This window comes from Thalassophryne amazonica, chromosome 9 (genome assembly GCF_902500255.1).
Source record: "Thalassophryne amazonica chromosome 9, fThaAma1.1, whole genome shotgun sequence".
NCBI classification, from domain to species: Eukaryota; Metazoa; Chordata; class Actinopteri; order Batrachoidiformes; family Batrachoididae; genus Thalassophryne; species Thalassophryne amazonica.
In genome coordinates this window covers 56,396,661-56,417,124 of record NC_047111.1, presented here as the reverse complement: position 1 = coordinate 56,417,124, position 20,464 = coordinate 56,396,661, and the positions used below count along the sequence as shown (strand labels likewise).

The 20,464-nt window shown below is 40.9% G+C and overlaps 1 protein-coding gene across 1 annotated transcript in view; it reads left to right on the top strand.

Moving 5' to 3' along the window:
- The window catches only part of LOC117517922, a 29,136-nt gene that overhangs the window by 7,640 nt on the left and 1,032 nt on the right, over nucleotides 1-20,464 (top strand). The window contains exons 8-11 of the mRNA XM_034179055.1: nucleotides 1,424-1,524; nucleotides 1,663-1,867; nucleotides 1,940-2,105; nucleotides 15,849-15,995. Of these exons, the coding sequence (XP_034034946.1) occupies nucleotides 1,424-1,524; nucleotides 1,663-1,867; nucleotides 1,940-2,105; nucleotides 15,849-15,995 (619 nt within the window). The remainder of the gene's footprint in view (nucleotides 1-1,423; nucleotides 1,525-1,662; nucleotides 1,868-1,939; nucleotides 2,106-15,848; nucleotides 15,996-20,464) is intronic.

Below are 20,464 nucleotides of genomic sequence, written 5' to 3'. Positions count from 1 at the left end.
TGCCGGAACTTGTGTGATGTTATTAATTATGCAGTTGATGGTTATAAATCTTACAATAATATGAATTATCACTGAGCTTATCACCTTAAGCGTGTATGTCCAGAACGCTGACTTTGTTCACATGAAGTTGACATCAGTAAATACAGGCCTATGTGAGTATTGATTATGTTCTGCTTTGTCTATTTGCACGGCAGCATCGGTGCACTCAAGCACGTTTCTGTGTTTTGTTCAATATGACTTATCTGTGTGTGTTAACAAACTGCAGCAGGTGGTGCTGTAAAAGCATTAAGGATTACCACACATTTAAGCAAGTAGATCAACACATTTTTATTGACATCTCGATATGTCATTAAAGTAAAAAAATACTGTAAGATCTGTGGTAATCTGCAACAAAATTCATTAAATTAAATAAGTGGCCAAGGTCAGTCAAAGCCTGGCAGCACAACAGATCAGACCTACGCGTTCTTTGGAGGTGTCCAAGAGTTTCTAGGAGTGTAGCAAAAAAACAAACAAAAAACAAAAGCAAGTACAGAGTTCTGTATGTAGAGTGTTTGGCTTTGATCCTTTGCAGGAGCAAAGAAACTAAACACCGTCCTTAAAGTAATTTTCGTTATGCCTCACAATGTGGTAGGTGTCTGACGTCACTGTTGATGTGATTATTTTTTGTGTATACTTTATGACCTCTGTGCACTTCCACAAGCACACACCCCATCTTTAAATTTAGCAGATGGTCACCCCACTGGGTTTGGTCTGCTTGAGGTTTCTTCCTATAATAATAATTTTAAAAAACTGAGGGAATTTGCTTTTTTACTTGCTCATGGGATGGGTACGGTTCAAACCACGCTCATGTGGGCATCATGTTGATTTTGGACTTGAATTTAATTAGTAAGGGGATGGTCTCTTGATGTATGTTTAAGAATTAGGTGTACCCCTCCATGATGTAGAATCTTTATCAATGCTGTTTTTTGGCTGTATTACATTGCAGCGTCAGTCAACATGAAATCACAGTCGCTCCGACACCGATCTTCCAATGCTGTAATGTCAGAATATGATGTCAATACAAAATTGAAATTTGGTTCGGTTCCAGATCTGTATTTTGATCTATTTTTCATTTCTGTCAGAAACCCTTGGAAAGTGTATTAATTTATTTACAATTAAAAAAAAAAAAGCAGCAGGTATGGCAAGTGTTGATTTTAGCATTTATTTTATTAAGCAGAATCAATATTATACTGAATATCTGCGTTGATCCAGTTTTCATATCCGACATTTTTTCCATGTTGATTCAACGTCAGATTTCAACATGAATATACATTGGATCAACATCATTTTGCCTGCTTGGAGTGTTTATTGGTGCAAATGGACCCATACATGCTCTGCTTTATAAAACATCCTACTTTTTATTATTATTCTGTGTGTCTGATAGTAAGATGCGCCTCAACACACACTGGATGGAGCCCAATCTGGATGACTGCCATCTGGTGGTGGAAACAGTTTCTGATTTGGAAGATATTGAAGTGACAGCAGGTCCGTTATGCATTTTCCACGGTAGCAGTGTGCTTATGTTGTAGTTTTCATTCAAAATAAATAAATACTTTAATAATAGGTATTCCAAAATCAAAATGTAAAAAGTGGTAACTCTTCAAATGTGTTGCTTATCTGCAGAGAATGCAAGAGATGTAGCTGAGATGATTGAGAGTCTGCTCGGTGAACAGTCCGCTCTTGGCTATGGGGAGCTGTCCATACTCCTGAACAAGCTGAAGGACATCATTCATATGACCGTGGTGACTCCAAACTTGGGTCAGGTGTTAATCAACATCATCTCCAAAATTCTGGAATCGGACAGCGACTTCTCGCCTTTTACGAACACGTAAGGATGAAGAAGTGAAGCCACATGTATTGTTGGTAACATTGATTTACCTTCTTCTGTTTTCTTGTCCAGGATTCTGAACATCATTGAGGCGATGGGAGACACCATGGTGGGCTACCAGCTCACCTCCACGCTGCTGGCTCCAGCTGTTGCTGTCTCCGTTTTAGACGTGAATCGCGAAGAGTTTGGGAGGTTAACTTTTGGAGTGTCATCTGACCATGCAGGCTTAAACCCCCAGGTTAGAAAAATAACAGGCCAGGTCAGCACTGAGAACATGTTGCCGATGCATCTCTTTGCCGCATTCACCACACCGTAGAACTGCCAGGTCCTGGACAGCATCCACACGGGCAGACAACTGGTCCCATCCCTACTTCTCTAAAGTAAACCTCTATTTGCTACAGCCAGTTGAAATGTGGTGTCCTCTTGGCCTTCTCCATCCACTGGAGTCCTCAACACTGAGGTACCTGGGTGTTGGATCATACCTAGAGAAATGCATCAAATGATCTAATGTCATAGCTGACATTCCCTCATAATGCATGTGATACGCCTCATCTTAGTGTCCTGAAGTAACTGTTTGTTTAACGCAAAGCCTTTTTAATGGTATCCAAGGATCCTCAGAAGGGACCTGGAACCAAAGACATCCAATTGTTGCCTTTGATCACATAACCCCAGTGTTGGCATCTCTTCATCAGTAGCCTGTTCATGTGAGGCTGGATTTTAAGGTTTTGTTGTTGTCTTGTAAGATTTTGTATGGCTGTGTGCTGTCCTGTATGGCCGAACTGATTGCGCCATATGTGCCAGTGTATGCCATGAGATCACAGCCTGCTCTGTGTCCCAAAGGTAAGGAAGAAATCAGCAGGTGGTCCATCATTTGCATTTCATGCACCATGGCTGTGGAACAAACTGCCAACTAATAAGATTAGATAGTCGACTTCTTTTGACTATTGAGGATCCTCTGGTCTTAAGGCCACCGCTTAACCACCAGACCATCACCTCCCTGTATTATTATTATTATTATTATTAAGGTATCTGGTTAGTGACCTAAGACATTGGTTCCTAACCTTTTTACCCTGGTGCTCCCCACCTACACACACACACACACACACACACACACACACACACACACACACACACACACACACACACACACACACACACACACACACACACACACACACACACACACACTACAGAAGAATGTAGTGATTTGTTGCAAGTTTTTGTTGGGTTGTTTTTTTCTTTGGCAATAATTAAATTAATAATTAATAATAATAAAAAAAGCAAAGGAAAAATCAAATGATCTTTAATTACTATCAAGTAAGAGTTAATATGCATATATCGCAGACATGAATGAGCGAAGCTCGTCAGCATCTCACCATGTCATTTAGGTCCTTCAGACTTTATTTTGAGTAAATGCTTCAGGGGAGCATTAGCATGGCGAAAAACCTTTCAGCAGAGCCCCCCAGACCCCCTGCCTTTTTAAGCATTTTTCTTTATTTGCCTCACATGCCTGGAAAAGCTCCTCACCATCTAACCATGCCCTTTAGGTCCTTCAGACTTTTTCAGTAAAATGGTTCTTGGGAGCATGAGCATGACCCTTTTAGCTTCGGGGAGGGGGGGGGGGCGGCTCCGCCCCCAGACACCCCGCCTTTTAAGCATTTTCCTTATTTTGCCTTTCAGCTTCTGGGAGGGCTCTTTATATCCAGAAATTATTAATTTCTTATAATGTTTCTTAAAACAGACAAAAGAACTACATAATCTAATTTCCACAGGACATTTGTTCCAAATCTTCACCCCTTTAACTGAAACACAAAAACCCTTGACATTAGTACGTACGGGAGGCTTCTTAAAAACCATGCATCCTCGTAAACTGTATTCAGATTTCCTGATCTTGAACAGGCTCTGGACATAAAGTGGCAAGGCCTGGTTATTAGCTTTGTACAAAGTTTGTATGGTGATATAATCCACTAAATCTCTAAATTTCAGTAAATTTAAAGTCATAAACAGAGAATGCGTTGGCTCAAGATAAGGTTTATTACAGATGATTCTGATGGCATGTTTTTGTAAAAGAAATACATGATTGGTATTTGATTTGTAAGTATTACCCCAGAGTTCGATACAATATGTCATATATAGTACAATTAAACAATAATATAATCTAAGTAGCCCATCCTGGGACAATATGTCCTTGACCCTGTACATGATAGCGATAGATTTTGACATTTTAAATTTTATATAATTTATATGAGGTTTCCAGCTGAGTTTATTGTCAATTATAACACCTAGAAATTTGTTCTCAGTTACTATCTGTATTTCCATATTGTTAATGGTTACACTTTTACATTTAGGCACAAATTTATTTCCAAAAATCATACATTTGGTTTTCCCAAGATGAAGTGACAATTTATTAGCATCAAACCAAGCCTTAAATTTATCCAGTTCGTTTACCACCGTGTCAAGAAGCTGTTCAAGATTATCACCACTGCAAAATACAGTTGTGTCATCTGCAAAAAGAACACACCTCAGTACCCGTGACACATAACATATATCATTTATATATAAAATAAATAACAAAGGACCTAAGACCGAACCCTGGGGCACCCCACACGTAATTTCCCGAAGTTCGGAATCAATGTTATTGTATTGAACATACTGATACCGACCATGTAAATAACTATTTATCCAGTCATATGCTAATCCTCTGATTCCATATTTCTGTAATTTAGTTAGCAATATTTCATGATTTACAGTGTCAAACGCTTTCTGTAAATCAAAAAAAATACCTACTGTATATTGCTTGTTATCGACTGCAGTCGCTATATTTTCCACGAAATCCATCAATGCATGTGAAGTAGTCCTAGATTTTCTAAATCCATATTGTTCTTCACAGAGTATCTCATACTTTAGTAAGTAATTATCCAGTCTTTTTACAAAAATGTTTTCTAGTATTTTAGAAAATTGGGGTAAAAGTGAAATAGGTCTATAATTTGAAAAAGTGTGTTTGTCACCAGTTTTAAACAAAGGTATTACTTTGGCTATCTTCATCTGTGAAGGGAATTTACCAAAACTTAATGATATATTACAAATATAAGTGAAAGGTTTTACTATACAATCAATGATTTTTTTCAACAAAGCCATATCCAAATTATTGAAGTCCTTTGATTTCTTACTTTTAGAATTCTGCACCAGATCAATTATTTCTTTTTCATTTGTTCCACCAACAAACATTGACACAGATTTATTAAATGTTATCTTATTTTCAAAAGATTTAACGCTCAATGAATCAATATTACTGGCAAGATTTTTACCTACATTGACAAAATATTCATTAAAATGGTCAGCAATAGTCTCATTATCTTCTATCACAGTATTATTGGAAAGAAAAAAAGAAGGATAATCTCTACCATTTTTGTTCTTTTTTATTACTTCATTTAAAATATTCCATGTATTTTTTATATTATTCTTATTTTTAACAAGTAAGTCACTATAATATCTTTTCTTACTAAATCTCATAATATGAATTAATTTATTCTTATATATTTTATATTTACTTTCAGCTTCCTTTGATCTCGATTTTATAAATTGTTTATACAGTAAGTTCTTCTTTTGACATGCCCTCTGAAGACCCTTGGTTATCCATGGTTTATTGCTGTATTGGTTAGTATATATCTTGTTAACAAGAGGACAGTGTTTACGTATAACTTAGAAATGATAGAAATAAAACCATCATAAGATTCATCAACATCATCAACATAAACATCATTCCAATTCTGGCATAATAAATCCACCCTTAAATTATCAACAGTTATTGGTGTGACATTTCTACTCAATCTATTACAATCCTTTTGAAACACTCGATCATGTGATGCAAAAACAGTAAATACTGGCAGGTGATCACTAATATCATTTAGCAGCAATCCCACACTGAGATTACCAGATATGACATTAGTTAAAATATTGTCAATAAGGGTTGTTGAATTCACAGTTATTCTACTTGGATGAATGATGGTCGGAAATACTCCCAAACAATATAAAGAATTTATAAATGAAGTGGTTTGTGGATGATTGTGAGGATTTAGAAAATCGATATTAAAATCACCACAGATAAATAAATGTGAATTCTTATTTATTTTGTTGTACATTCCCATAATTACTTGTTCAAAAGTATCAATATTTGCTCCGGGAGCTCTGTATAAACAACTAACAACCGTATTTTTTGAATTTATGGATGTAATTTTAACCGTAACACATTCCATGTGCTCTGCCCCCATACTCTCCACCTTTTTAAGCATTTTCCTTATTTTGCCTTTCAGCTTATGGGAGGGCTCTCCCCCATACTCTCCACCTTTTTAAGCATTTTTCTTTCTTTGCTTTTCAGCTGACCCCCCTCATTACAGCCCTCTTAACCCCCTGCCACTTTAAACATTTTTTAATGTAGATGTAAATTCATATTCAAAGTTTTCAGCTAGTTGACAGTAGGGCTGTACAATATGGCCAAATTATTGTATCTCATATTGTCATGTAAATGTCACTTATATACATGCTGTCCATTTTCTTGAACTGCTTAGGTGGACAGGGAGAGTTCCAATGGGATAAAAAAGCTTTTCAACCTACCATCCCTGGTTCTCAAGACCAGGCACCTAAGTGGCTCTACTCTCTGTCTCTCTTTTTTTTTTCTTTTTTTTTAAGATATTTATGAGTACCTTAGTAAACACTAGTAGAGTTCCACCTTAGATTTGGAATGTATAATAGAAGATATACCTTACTGAATTTTCATATCAATGATATACGATATGACTATGATTTGACACAACGTGCAGCAACAGTGAAAATTAAACAAAAAGGTAATAAAACCATGCTCATTTTGCACTCATCATAAGGTTAGGATACTGTGCCCTCCAAAAGTATTGGAACAATTGGAATTTCACACATTTTAATTTGTTTATGCCATTTTAAATACAAGAAATACAAAAAAATAAAGAATAAAAAATTTTAAAATTATCTTCCTCAAACTGGAGTGGAGGAGTTTAAGTATGAGGTCTGTTAGAAAAGTATCCGACCTTTTTATTTTTTTTCAAAAACCTGATGGATTTGAATCACGTGTGCTTGCATGAGCAAACCTTGAACCTTCGTGCGCATGCGTGAATTTTTTCACGCCTGTCGATTGTGTCATTTGCTTGTTAGCAGCCTTTGTGTGAGGATGGGTCTAGTCTCTCGTCGTTTTTCTTTGCAAGGAAATGGCGGAATGACTGGAGCAGCGCGACTGCATCAAATTTTGCCAGAAACTGGGCGACAGCCAGGTGGAAACCATTCGGATTATTCAGACGGCTTTCAGTGACGATCCTATGGGCATCACACAGATTAAGGAGCAGTACAACCGGTTTAAAGACATCCGCACAACGGTGGGGAGCGCGCCACACTCCGGGCACCATCAACATGCTGAAATGACCAGATCATTTCCAAAGTGAACGCTGTGGTGATGTGGGACCGTTGTGTGACTATCCGAGAAATTTGCTGAAGAAGGTGGACATCAGCACTTTTTAGGCACATTCCACTGTGACAGAAGATTTGGCCATGAAAAGAGTTGCAGCGAAATTCATCGGCACGAAGCTGATGGCGGAGCACAAGCGCCACCGTGTTGAAGCCTCACATGACATGTTGTGACATGCCCAGCTCTTCCACCATTCGGAAGATTCAGACGGCTTTCGGTGGCTTTTCAGTCGTGTGACTATTCAAGAAATTGTGGACGAGGGTTCACTTTGAAATGATCTGGTCATTTCAGCATGTTGATGGCCGACCGGAGCATGGCGCGCTCTCCACCATTGTGCGGACATCTTTAAACCGGTTGTACTGCTCCTTAATCTGTGTGATGCCCATAGGATCGTCACTGAAAGCCGTCTGAATAATCCGAATGGTTTCCACCTGGCTGTCGCCCAGTTTCTGGCAAAATTTGATGCAGTCGCGCTGCTCCAGTCGTTCCGTCATTTCCTTGCAAAGAAAAAACGACGAGAGACTACACCCATCCTCACACAAAGGTTGCTTACAGGCAAATGACGCAATCGATAGGCGTGAAAAAATTCACGTATGCGCACGAAGGTTAAAGGTTTGCTCATGCAAGCACACGTGATTCAAATCCATCAGGTTTTGAAAAAAATAAAAAGGTCGGGTACTTTTCTAACAGACCTTGTATCTTGGGGTCTTGTTCACGAGTGAGGGACGGATGGAGCGTGAAATCGACAGACGGATCGGTGCAGCATCTGCAGTCATGTGGTCGCTGTATAAGACCGTCGTGGTGAAGAGAGAGCTGAGTAGGAGGCAAAGCTCTTGATTTACCGACTGATCTACGTTCCGATCCTCACCTATGGTCATGAGATTTGGCTCATGACCGAAAGAACGAGATCGCGAGTACTAGCGACCGAGATGAGTTTCCTCCGAAGGGTGGCTGGGTGCTCCCTTACAGGTAGGGTGAGGAACTCGGTCACTCGGGAGGAGCTCGGAGTCGAGCCGCTGCTCCTCCATGTCGAAAGGAGCCAGCTGAGGTGGCTTGGGCATCTTTTCCGGATGCCCCATAGACGCCTCGCTGGAGAGGTGTTCCGGGCATGCCCCATCGGGAGGAGGCCCCGGGGAAGACCCAGGACACGCTGGAGGGACTACGTCTCTCGACTGGCTTGGGAATGCCTTGGGGTTCCCCCGGAGGAGCTGAGTGAGGTGTGTGTGGATCGGGAGGTCTGGGCGGCTTTGCTTGAGCTGCTGCCCCTGCGACCCAACTCCGGATAAAGCGGAAAAAAATGGATGGATGGATGGATCTTCCTCAAACTGAAAGCAAATCTCTAAAACTTGATAAAACCTGTAAATAATTATCAGTTTTATTGCCAGTTTTCTTTAGACAAGTCAGGGGATGGAAACATGAAGATTTCCAAGTCACTGAATATGTCTTGGACTTTATTTACATCAATTATGAAGAAATACAAAAGTTTCTTTCACCAAAACATCAAATCTAGGCTTCCATCTGAAATGTACTTTCTGTCAAATTGTAACTGAACTTTCAGGTCTTCTTTTTAAGTTAACTTTAAATCCTCCTCTACACCACTTCATCAGGAAGCTGGATTTTATCTTTTTAATTAATTTATATCAAGTTGTAGAGATTTACTTTCAGTTTGTGTTAAGGAAGATAATTTTAGAAAAAAAATGTATTTGAAATGGAATAAACAATTAAAATGTGTGAAATACCAAGTGTTCTTTTGAGGGCAATTGAGAAACAGCGAGGAGCAGCATCTTACATCTCATGTACACTTGTGCTCAAAGGTTTACATACCCTGGCAGAATGGCCAAAAATTAGCTTTTTCGCCATTTTTATGGGGAGTATGAATGACAACACAAAAACTTTTTTCACTCATGGTTAGTGGTTGGGTGAAGCCATTTATTGTCAAACAACTGTGTTTCCTCTTTTTAAAATCAAAATGACAAGAGAACTACCCAAATGACCCTGATCAAAAGTTTACATACACCTGTTCTTAATACTGTGTTTTGCCCCTTTAACATCAACGACAGCTTGGAGTCTTTTGTGGTAGTTTTGGATGAGGCCCTCTGATGGTAAAGCTGCCATTCAATATGTCTTAGACTTTATTTACATTAATTACAAAGAAATACAAACAGTATGGCATTTTATGGTAAATCTGCATGGAGTAGACAGTTCTCCAAAACTGAGTGACTTTGCTTGAAGAAGAAGAGTGAGGAAAGCCACCAAGACACCCAGCCAACGAGGAGAAGTTATGGGCTTATGTGGCTGTGATTGGAGAAATTGTGCACAGTGCAAGCTTTGCATTTTGCATCACTACTCTTAGCTTCATAGTGGAGTAGAGCAGAGAAGGATTTTCTTTCACCAAAACAGATTAAATCCAGGCTTGCATCTCAGATGTACCTTCTGGCAATTTGTAGCTAAACTTTCAGCTCTTCTTTTTAAGAAAATCCTCTTCCATACCACTTCATCATGAAGATGGATAACTGGTGATACAAAATGCAAAGCTTGCATTTTGCAACAGCGGTATATAAACTTTGGATCAGGGTCATTTGGGTAGTTCTCTTGTCATTTTGATTTAAAAAGAGGAAACACAGCTGTTTGACAATATATGGCTTCACGCAACCACTAACCATGAGTGAAAAAAAGGTTTTGTGTTGTCACTCATATTCTCTTAAAAATGGCCAGAAAACAAAAATTCTGCCAGGGTATGTAAACTTTTGAGCACAACTGTACATAGTGCAGCAGACAAGAGAATATTTAGAGTGGAATCCTGCAAATGGTGATACAAGCATTAAATTTGGTACAAATAATCCATAGGCAGCCAGGTAGGGGTCAATTGAAGAATTACACAAGTGTCAAAATTAAAAGATGCTCCAATCATGTAGAAAACTACAGCACATTATTTGCCTGATCATAAAGATTCCAAAAAGGTATAGTTTGGACAATCTGTGACTGAATGTTATAGAGTTATGAGGTAAAAGCAGCAAGAATGGTGAAAAAGGTCAGTTTCAGTTTGTACAGGGGTCAAAAGTTAAAGTTGCTCCATTAATTTTGCTCCAGCTGTATTTGTGCTGAATCTGATGCTTGTATCACCATTTGAAGGATTGTTTCAGTTATCTGCTGCACTAATAAGCCAACAGAGCATGAACCAGCTGCTGTCTGTTAGCTTAAACACGTGTATATAAGACCCCCTGAATTAAAGGAGAAATGCTGCTTTTAACAACCTGGACCTCATTTCTGGCATAAAATACGATCGTCTACTCACCAATATAAATTTGGTGTGATTAGAAGTCCATAGTTTAAACAATGCGTTCAGTTTAAATTTGAAGCAAACATTTTTCTTCTTCTACTATGGTGGATTAGAGGTTTTTGTGGTACACAGCACAAATTACTGGACAGGAGGAACCTAGCAGTCAGTGTGACTCACTGATTTGAAAATGCAGGTCTTTCAACCAGACGTGCGGTGCCGTGACATGTCAGTCATCTGTTTCCAAACAGATTTCAGGGGAATCCAATGAAACCCTGGCCTCTGCTCTAGCTCCACCCATGCCAGGAAGTGTTCAACACTGGACATTTCCTGTTTCACTATGACTGAGAATTCTGCACTTCCTGTTTGAGTATGAGCTTGCCACTGAGTTCCTGTGAGATTCCATGGGATCTCATCTGTCAATCCAGGAAGTGTTTTAAATTTGAACATTTCCAGTTTTACTGTGGATTTGAATTTTGGCACTTCCTATTTAGGACGCCCTGTACCATGAGTGAGCTTCGTGCTGCTGCGTGACGCTTCACTCATATTAAGATTTTATGCTATTTGTGCATTTCTAATTTTGTACAACCCCAATTCCAATGAAGTTGGGACGTTGTGTGAAATGTAAATAAAAACAGAATACAATGATTTGCAAATCCTCTTCAACCTATATTCAATTGAATACACCACAAGACAAGATATTTAATGTTCAAACTGATAAAATATATTGTTTTTGTGCAAATATTTGCTCATTTTGAAATGGATGTCTGCAACACGTTTCAAAAAAGCTGGGACAGTGGTATGTTTACCACTGTGTTACATCACCTTTCCTTCTAACAACACTCAATAAGCGTTTGGGAACTGAGGACACTAATTGTGAGTGTCATGAGTGGGTATAAAAGGAGCATCCCCAAAAGGCTCGGCCATTCACAAGCAAAGATGGGGCGAGGATCACCACTTTGTGAACAACTGTGTGAAAAAAATAGTCCAACAGTTTAAAAACAATGTTTCTCAACATTCAACTGCAAGGAATTTAGGGATTCCATCATCTACAGTCCATAATATAATCAGAAGATTCAGAGAATCTGGAGAACTTTCTACACGTAAGTGGCAAGGCCAAAAACCAACACTGAATGCCTGTGACCTTCGATCCCTCAGGTGGCACTGCATTAAAAACTGGCATCATTGTGTAAAGGATCTTACCACGTGGGCTCAGGAACACTTCAGAAAACCATTGTCAGTTAACACAGTTCGTCGTTAAAACAAGTGCTAGTTAAAACTCTACCATCTATCAAAGTGAAAGTCATATGTCAACAAAATCCAGAAACGCCGCTGCCTTCTCTGGGCCTGAGCTCATCTGAAATGGACAGATGCAAAGAGGAAAAGTGTGCTGTGGTCTGATGAGTCCACCTTTCAAATTGTTTTTGGAAATCATGGACATCGTGTCCTCTGGACAAAAGAGGGAAAAGACCATCCAGATTGTTACCAGTGCAAAGTTCAAAACCCAGCATCACTGATGGTATGGGGGTGTGTTAGTGTCCATGGCATGGGCAACTTACACATCTGTGATGGCACCATCAATGCTGAAAGGTACATCCAGGTTTTGGAGCAACACATGCTACCATCCAAGCAATGTCTTTTTCAGGAACGTCCCTGCTTATTTCAGCAAGACAATGCCAAGCAACATTTTGCACATGCTACAACAGCGTGGCTTCATAGTAAAAGAGTGTGGGTACTAGACTGGCCTGCCTGCAGTGCAGACCTGTTACCCATTGAAAATGTGTAGTGCATTATGAAACGCAAAATACGACAACGGAGACCCCGGACTGTTGAACAACTGAAGTCATACATCAAGCAAGAATGGGAAAGAATTCCACCTACAAAGCTTCAACAATTAGTGTCCTCAGTTCCCAAATGCTTATTGAGTGTTGTTAGAAGGAAAGGTGATGTAACACAGTGGTAAACATACTACTGTCCCAGCTTTTTTGAAACATGTTGCAGGCATCCATTTCAAAATGAGCAAATCTTTACACAAAAACAATAAAGTTTATCAGATTAAACATTAAATATCTTGTCTTTGTGGTGAATTCAATTGAATATAGGTTGAAAAGGATTTGCAAATCATTGTATTCTATATTTGTTTACCTTTTATGCAACGTCCCAACTTCATTGGAGTTGGGGTTGTAAATCTTTCAGTAGACAAAATCTTGAGACCCCCTTCTGATTTTTGATAACCCCCTAGTGGGGTCAGGGACGCTCAGGTTGGGAACTAGGGACCTAATTGCCCGGTCCGACTGGCATTTAGGAAGATTTGTGTATGAATTGCACACAAATTTGATTTATATTCGCTAAACATCCACAATATCCGTGAAACATGCTTATATGAGTCTGCTGACATGCGCACACATCTGCAATTATCCACAGCGGCATGTTTTTCCGCTGTCAGGATTTTTGAGCTGCACAAAATTTTGGTTGCGGATGACATCCGCCTTACATACACAATACATACTCGGTCTATGCACTGTATATCCGCGGTGATCCGCTGATATCTGCAACTGACGGGGTATTGTGGCTTGGCAGCGGACTGGGACAGTGTGTAAAACGGATATATAGCGTGCCTATCATGTCCACATCACAAACTAAAATAAGTTGTAGTGAATGCATACAGATTGGCCACGTTTGTATTATGTCTGCTTTGCATCTGATTTACGGACAGTTTGAGAATGCATAACAAAGACTTCACGTAAATCCAACGTACTAGATAAATGTGGCAGAAATCAACATACTTGCCAGTCATTGCCAGTCCAGCTGTGGAGACGTACAGATGTAGCTATGGATCCCCAAAGATGTAGTGTGATAGTTGCTGCCATCCATCAACATACCAAACAACCTGTCCAAGTCCGGCAATTGCTCCAGAGGCTGTGTTGTTGGTGTGACTAGTGATGCCAAAAGGCCCGAGTGCGCTTCTTTTATGACTGCAATGCAGATGCTGCGCATGCGCAATACAACCGCTGTTTCCGCAACACGTGCGCAATGCATTCTCAATACATCCGTAATACTTCCATGATAATCGCAATGCGTCCGATCCATTTCCTCAATATGTTCATCATATCTTCGCTATACATTATTAATATATCCGGAGTTCATCCTGAGAAATTTCTCAATTTTGGCTAATTGTGTTGCAGACGACAACGAACTTCTGAAATTTGTATACTCAATTCATGCGCAATTAATCCTCTCCCCAGTGGGACGGGGCCTTAAGATGTGAGAGCATGTGAACAAAAAGACAATTTCATTCTGAGTTTTCAAAATGATTCAGAATTTCTCTTAACTGCAACTCTGTGTTTACAACAGTGGTGGGCACAGATAACCAAAAAATTAACTTTGATAACAGATAAGTGAAAAGTTATCTTCGATAAAGATAAAACAATAAACCACCCAAAAATTGATCGGAAGTTACAGATAACCGATAAATTCTAATATCTCTGGCACATTTACAACTACTAGTAAAACAAATTTAATAGCTTCTAATAATATTAAAAATAACAGCAGACCCAAACAGTGAAACCACACTTTTTTCTTTCAACATTCAGCCCCTGCTTGTTTATTACAGCCCTCCCAGCACAGAGACACTCTGAGAACAGTTGTAAAGCCAGCCCTGTATCAATTATAAAGATCCGGTAATGCGGAGGTCTTGAAAAATAAAGTCATATTGACTTATGGTTTTGATTTATAAATAACATTAATACCGATAGAGTAACTCCATTAATGTCAATTCTGTCATTTGTACAAAGTTAAAATATAACATACGAGGTCTATTAGAAAAGTATCCGACCTTATTATTTTTTCAAAAACCATATGGATTTGAATCACGTGTGATTACATCAGACATGCTTGAACCCTCGTGGGCATGCGAGAGTTTTTTCACGCCTGTCGGTTACGTCATTCGCCTGTGGGCAGTCTTTGAGTGAGGAGTCGTCCACACGCTCGTCGATTTTTTTCATTGTTTAGGAATGGCTCAGAGACTGTTGCTTTGTTTGATAAAAATTTTTTCAAAACTGTAAGGCACAACTGAGTGGACACCATTCAATAAATTCAGCTGGTTTTCGGTAAAAATTTTAACGGCTGATGAGAGATTTTGGTCTGGTAGTGTCGCTTTAAGGACGGTCCACGGCGCCTGACGGTGATCTGCGCTTCGAGGCGGCAGCGTCTCGCCGTTTCAAGTTGAAAACTTCCACATTTCAGGCTCTGTTGACGCAGTAAGTCGTCAGAGAACAGAGAACTTTCAGAAGAAGTCGGCATGAGGAGTTTATTCGGACATTCCATTGTTAACGGTCATTTTGTAATGAAAGAACGTGCGGGCAGAGTCGAAGACAGAGACCACCTGGGGACTCGGGACTTGGCGGCTCCGGTGTTCTTCAGGCCGTTGGTGGTGGAGGCCGTGTGGGACGCGGCTTCTCTCTCGTCGGGCATCTTCTATCTTCGAGCCTGCCCACACGTCACCTGGTGTTTATTGACTGTGAACATTAAGACACGTTTCGTTGTGTAATATCACAACATTAAATTGTTACCTTTTGGCTTACTCATTGTCCGTTCATTTGCGCCCCCTGTTGTGGGTCCGTGCTACGACACCTTCATAACATGGGTGCTGAACTAATTTTAGAAATGCTTGTCGCTGTTCAGCTTTGTTCATTGGACAAAAATTTATCAGAAGATAATTAGTCCAATGGTGGTCTTTAAAATTATCTTAAAAGATAATCTGATAATCAAAACGTTATCTTTGATAATTATCTGTTATAGGGTTATCGGAACTGTGCCCGTCACTGGTTTACAACCTACAACCCTGGAAAAGTGTATAGTCTCTTGTCAAAGTTTAATATATGATCTACTTCCAAATCACACTGGGACGGGCCGTATAATTTAATTAATTAATTTAATTTATATAGCGCCAAATCACAACAAAGCTGCCTCAAGGTGCTTCACACAAGTAAGGTCTAACCTTACCAACCCTAGACCAAGCACACAGGCAACAGTAGTAAGGAAAAACTCCCTCTGATGATTTGAGGAAGAAACCTCAAGCAGACCAGAGTCCATGCTGGTGCACAGGACGGGAGGCCTGCAGAAGAAGTATAAAACATGTCTGAGCATTTAAAGTTAAATTTGCATGCAGACTGTAAGTTGAAAGTGTTACTAAATCTTTCTCTACTTCACAGATTTTTATCAACAGATTTCCATTCAACAGCCCTGTAGCTTTCATCGCATTGCCATCGTCCCTGTGGTACAGCTTCCCCCAGTACAGCCCTAGCAAGACTACATCCAGGATCCAGTTTCAGTTCTATGCCATCCCCATGCTCTTTAAGGTACCACTACTACTACTACTACTACAGATTTTATTTATTTATTTATTTATTTGGTGTCTATGTGTCTCAGCGTATTCTGGACTCTAATTGGTGGATGGGATAGGTGCGCATAAGGGGCCAACTTGTGCACTTTTGGAACCAAGCACCAAATTTCAATATAACCTATTTAAAGGGTGTTGATTCCAAAAATAGATGGAGACAAGTTGTAAAATTAATGTATCCATCTCTTTTTGGCCTTCAAAACAGACATATATGTATTCCCGATTTGTCCTCGTTTTATGCTCTTTTCAGAACACAAATGTTGTTTTGTCTTCACTAAGTTATACAAATCTGCTCCTATCACCCCCATTTGTTTACCCATGTTATTTGAGATTGTCTGCAGTATGCATCTTATGAAAAGCTTATTTATGCATGTCCAATTTTTGGGAAAGACTGGCTGGTTTGACACCATTCCATAAAAATGTATTTGTTTGGGAGTTAAGGGTACATAACACTTTTTTCCTGCTGGAATGAGTAATACTAGCAATATCTTTCTATTATCACTCAGTGTCATACGAGTATATTAAACTAGACAAATTGTTTTTTAAAATTTCTTTTCTATCTTAATTTTTCAAGGCGATATGGCTTTTTATGCAAACCACATGCAAATCAAATCTCGGTTAGGGGTGCAAGCAAACAGTGTCTGGATCAATTTTGGATGATCAGTACAGTCCCCGCCCCCCCCACACACACACACAAAAAACAAATATAAATCATCCAGCAGATGACAATGATAAATATACGAGGTCTGTCCATAAAGTATAGGTCCTTTTTATTTTTTTCAAAAACTATATGGATTTCATTCATATGTTTTTACGTCAGACATGCTTGAACCCTCGTGCGCATGCATGAGTTTTTCCACGCCTGTCGGTGACGTCATTCGCCTGTGAGCACTCCTTGTGGGAGGAGTCGTCCAGCCCCTCGTCAGAATTCCTTTGTCTGAGAAGTTGCTGAGAGACTGGCGCTTTGTTTGATCAAAATTTTTTCTAAACCTGTGAGACACATCGAAGTGGACACGGTTCAAAAAATTAAGCTGGTTTTCAATGAAAATTTTAACGGCTGATGAGAGATTTTGAGGTGACACTGTCGCTTTAAGGACTTCCCACAGTATTCCACTGTTAAAGGAGATTTTTTTTAATGAAAGACGTGCGGACGGGTCCGCGCGTCGGCTCGCAGCCGCCGCGACGCTCCGCCACAGGAAAAACACCTCCGTTGGAAGCCTTAAGGACAAGTTGGAACATGTCCAGCTGTTAAACAATTTCTCATATACTCACTCCACTGAAAGCCATCAAAAGCCGCCTGGATTTTACAAATGGTTATCAACACGGAGGTGTTTTTCCTCTGCCGCCGCTCCGCGCCGGCTGCGTCCCGACGCGCAGACCCGTCCGCACGTCTCTCATTAAAAAAAATCTCCTTTAACAGTGGAATATCCGGATAAAATGCTGAAACCGACTTCTTCTGAAACTTCTCTGTTCTCTCACGACGTCCTGGATCAATAGAGCCTGAAATGTGGAGGTTTTCAGCTTGAAACAGGCTGATGACGCCGCCTGAGAGCGCAGCGCGACGTCTCGCACCGTGGGAAGTCCTTAAAGCGACAGTGTCACCTCAAAATCTCTCATCAGCCGTTAAAATTTTCACTGAAAACCATCTTAATTTTTCGAACCATGTCCACTTCGATGTGTCTCACAGGTTTAGAAAAACTTTTGATCAAACAAAGCGCCAGTCTCTCAGCAACTTCTCAGACAAAGGAATTCCGATGAGGGGCTGGACGACTCCTCCCACAAGGAGTGCTCACAGGTGAATGACGTCACCGACAGGCGTGGAAAAACTCACGCATGCGCACGAGGGTTCATGCATGTCTGATGTAAAAACATATGAATGAAATCCATGTAGTTTTTGAAAAAAATAAAAAGGACCTATACTTTATGGACAGCCCTCGTACATCTCTGAATCTCTGATTCTATTCTCACTTATTGCACTGTCCAGTGCATCCAGTGCAGAGCTCAGTGCACTGGAGTGTGGCCTTATAACAGCTGCATCTTCCTGTGCAACCCTTCTTGCAGTTGTACTTGATCAGCTCTCTATAAGCAAGTGGTCCACAAGGGGCTCCAGTTTCCTGCCTCATTCTTGCACCATCCCCAGTCATCAGGGGGTGAGAGTATAGGACATTTGACCATAGCCTGTCCCCACACATGTGCAGCCTGATATACCGCCCGCTTGAGATGCTGGTGCAATAAGGCTGCAGCACGAGGTAGGATGTGATCCAGACTATAATTTCCATAAGCAAATAAATGCTTCCAAGCTTCATTTACTGTTGTGAATGTTGATGTTCGACTGCATAAGAGTACAGTAACACGTTCAAGTTGGGTAAAGTCAGTGGAGCTGATCTCAGATACTGGCTTGGACAGTTTGCTGAACACTTCAGCCATTTGTGGTATTGAATGTCAGATGTCCCAGGCAGTCTTTTTGCCTACACCATACATGGCAGATACCGTATCACAGCCACCAATTGCATGCAAGTATGGTAGACCATCTGCAGCTGGCCCAAGCTTGGCTGCAATGTCATGGGCAGCTAAATAACACAGAGATGTACCAGATGCCACCCATATATTGCAACCATATAGGGCCCTGGCTGCCACTATAACCAAAACCACAACATCGGTGTCTGATACTTGTAATTCATTTTTTTTTACTGTACCCATTCTTGTGGGCATGTTGAGCATGCAGAATCGTGTGGTAGTCTGCCTCCTCATGTGAGCAAGGTGATATGGAAGACACATCTGATGGAGGCGATGATACCACAGTCACTCCCTGCGTGGTAACCAGAAGCTTTCCTTCTGGAAAATGCATGCCTCTATCACTTCAGACAGATACAACAACAGTGTACTTTTATTTGTATCAACCCTAAAGAATGCGCTCCAGTTTGATGGAATAGTAGTGCTTGACAGGACATGCACTGGTATTCCTTCACCATGACATTGTCTAAAGGCCTCTTCACACATAGTGCGAAGTTTGATCGAATGCAGCGAAACAGAGCAATACATTTCGAAACAGTGCACCATGAAACATTGCGCTGACGGGCAGGCGTGCACGATCCCGGTGCGAGGGTTTGTAGCAAATCAACCTGCAGATCTATCCTGGACCCAGCAGCCCTAAGAAGCAGCAGTATCATACAGTTGTATGCAGGCACAGTACTAGTTAAGGCCCAAAGTGGCAGGCCAAGAAAAATCTCAGGTAAGCTGAAGCGAAGGATGGTGAGAACAGTCATAGTCAACCCACAGACCTGCAACATGATCTTGCTGCAGATAGTGTCTCTGTGCATCGTTTAACTATACAGCGCACTTTGCACAAAGAGATGCTGTATGATGCTTTAATGCAGAGGAAGCCTTTTCTGTGTACACGCCACAAACAGAGTCACTTGAGGTATGCTAAGGCACATTTGGACAAGTCAGCTTCATTTCGCAATAAGGTGCTGTGGACTGATGAAACTAAAATTGTGTTATTTGGACATAACAAGGGGCTGTATGCATGGCTGAAAAAGAACACAGCATTCTAAGAAAACACTTGCTACCTACAGTAACATTTGGAGGTGGTTCCATCATGCTGTGTGGCTATGTGGCCAGTGCAGGTACTGATAATCTTAAAGTTGAGGGTCACATGGATTCCAGTCAGTATCAGCACATTCGTGAGAACAATGTTCATGAATCAGTGACAAATTTGAAGTTGCATCAGGGCTGGATCTTTCAACAAGACAATGACCCTAAACAGTGCTCAAAATCTACTAAGGCATTCATGCAGAGGAACAAGTACAACATTCTGGAATGGCCATCTCAGTCCATCCATCCATTTTCTTCCGCTTTATCTGGAGTCGGGTCGCGGGGGCAGCAGCTCAAGCAAAGCTGCCCAGACCTCCCGATCCACACACACCTCCCCCAGGGGAACCCCAAGGCGTTCCCAAGCCAGCCGAGAGATGTAATCCCTCCAGCGTGTCCTGGGTCTTCCCCGGGGCCTCCTCCCAATGGGACATGCCTGGAACACCTCTCCAGCGAGGCGTCCAGGGGGCATCCGGAAAAGATGCCAGAGCCACCTCAACTGACTCCTTTCGACGTGTAGGAATAGTGGCTCGACTCCAAGCTCCTCACCCTATCTCTAAGGGAGCGCCCAGCCACCCTGCGGAGGAAACTCATCTTGGCCGCTTGTACCCGCGATCTCGTTCTTTCGGTCATGAGCCAAATCTCATGACCATAGGTGAGGATCAGAACGTAGATTGATCGGTAAATCGAGAGCTTTGCCCCCCTACTCAGCTCTCTCTTCACCACGACGGTCTGATACAGCGACCGCATCACTGCAGACGCTGCACTGATCCGTCTATCGATCTCACGCTCCATCCGTCCCTCACTCGTGAACAAGACCCTGAGATACTTAAACTC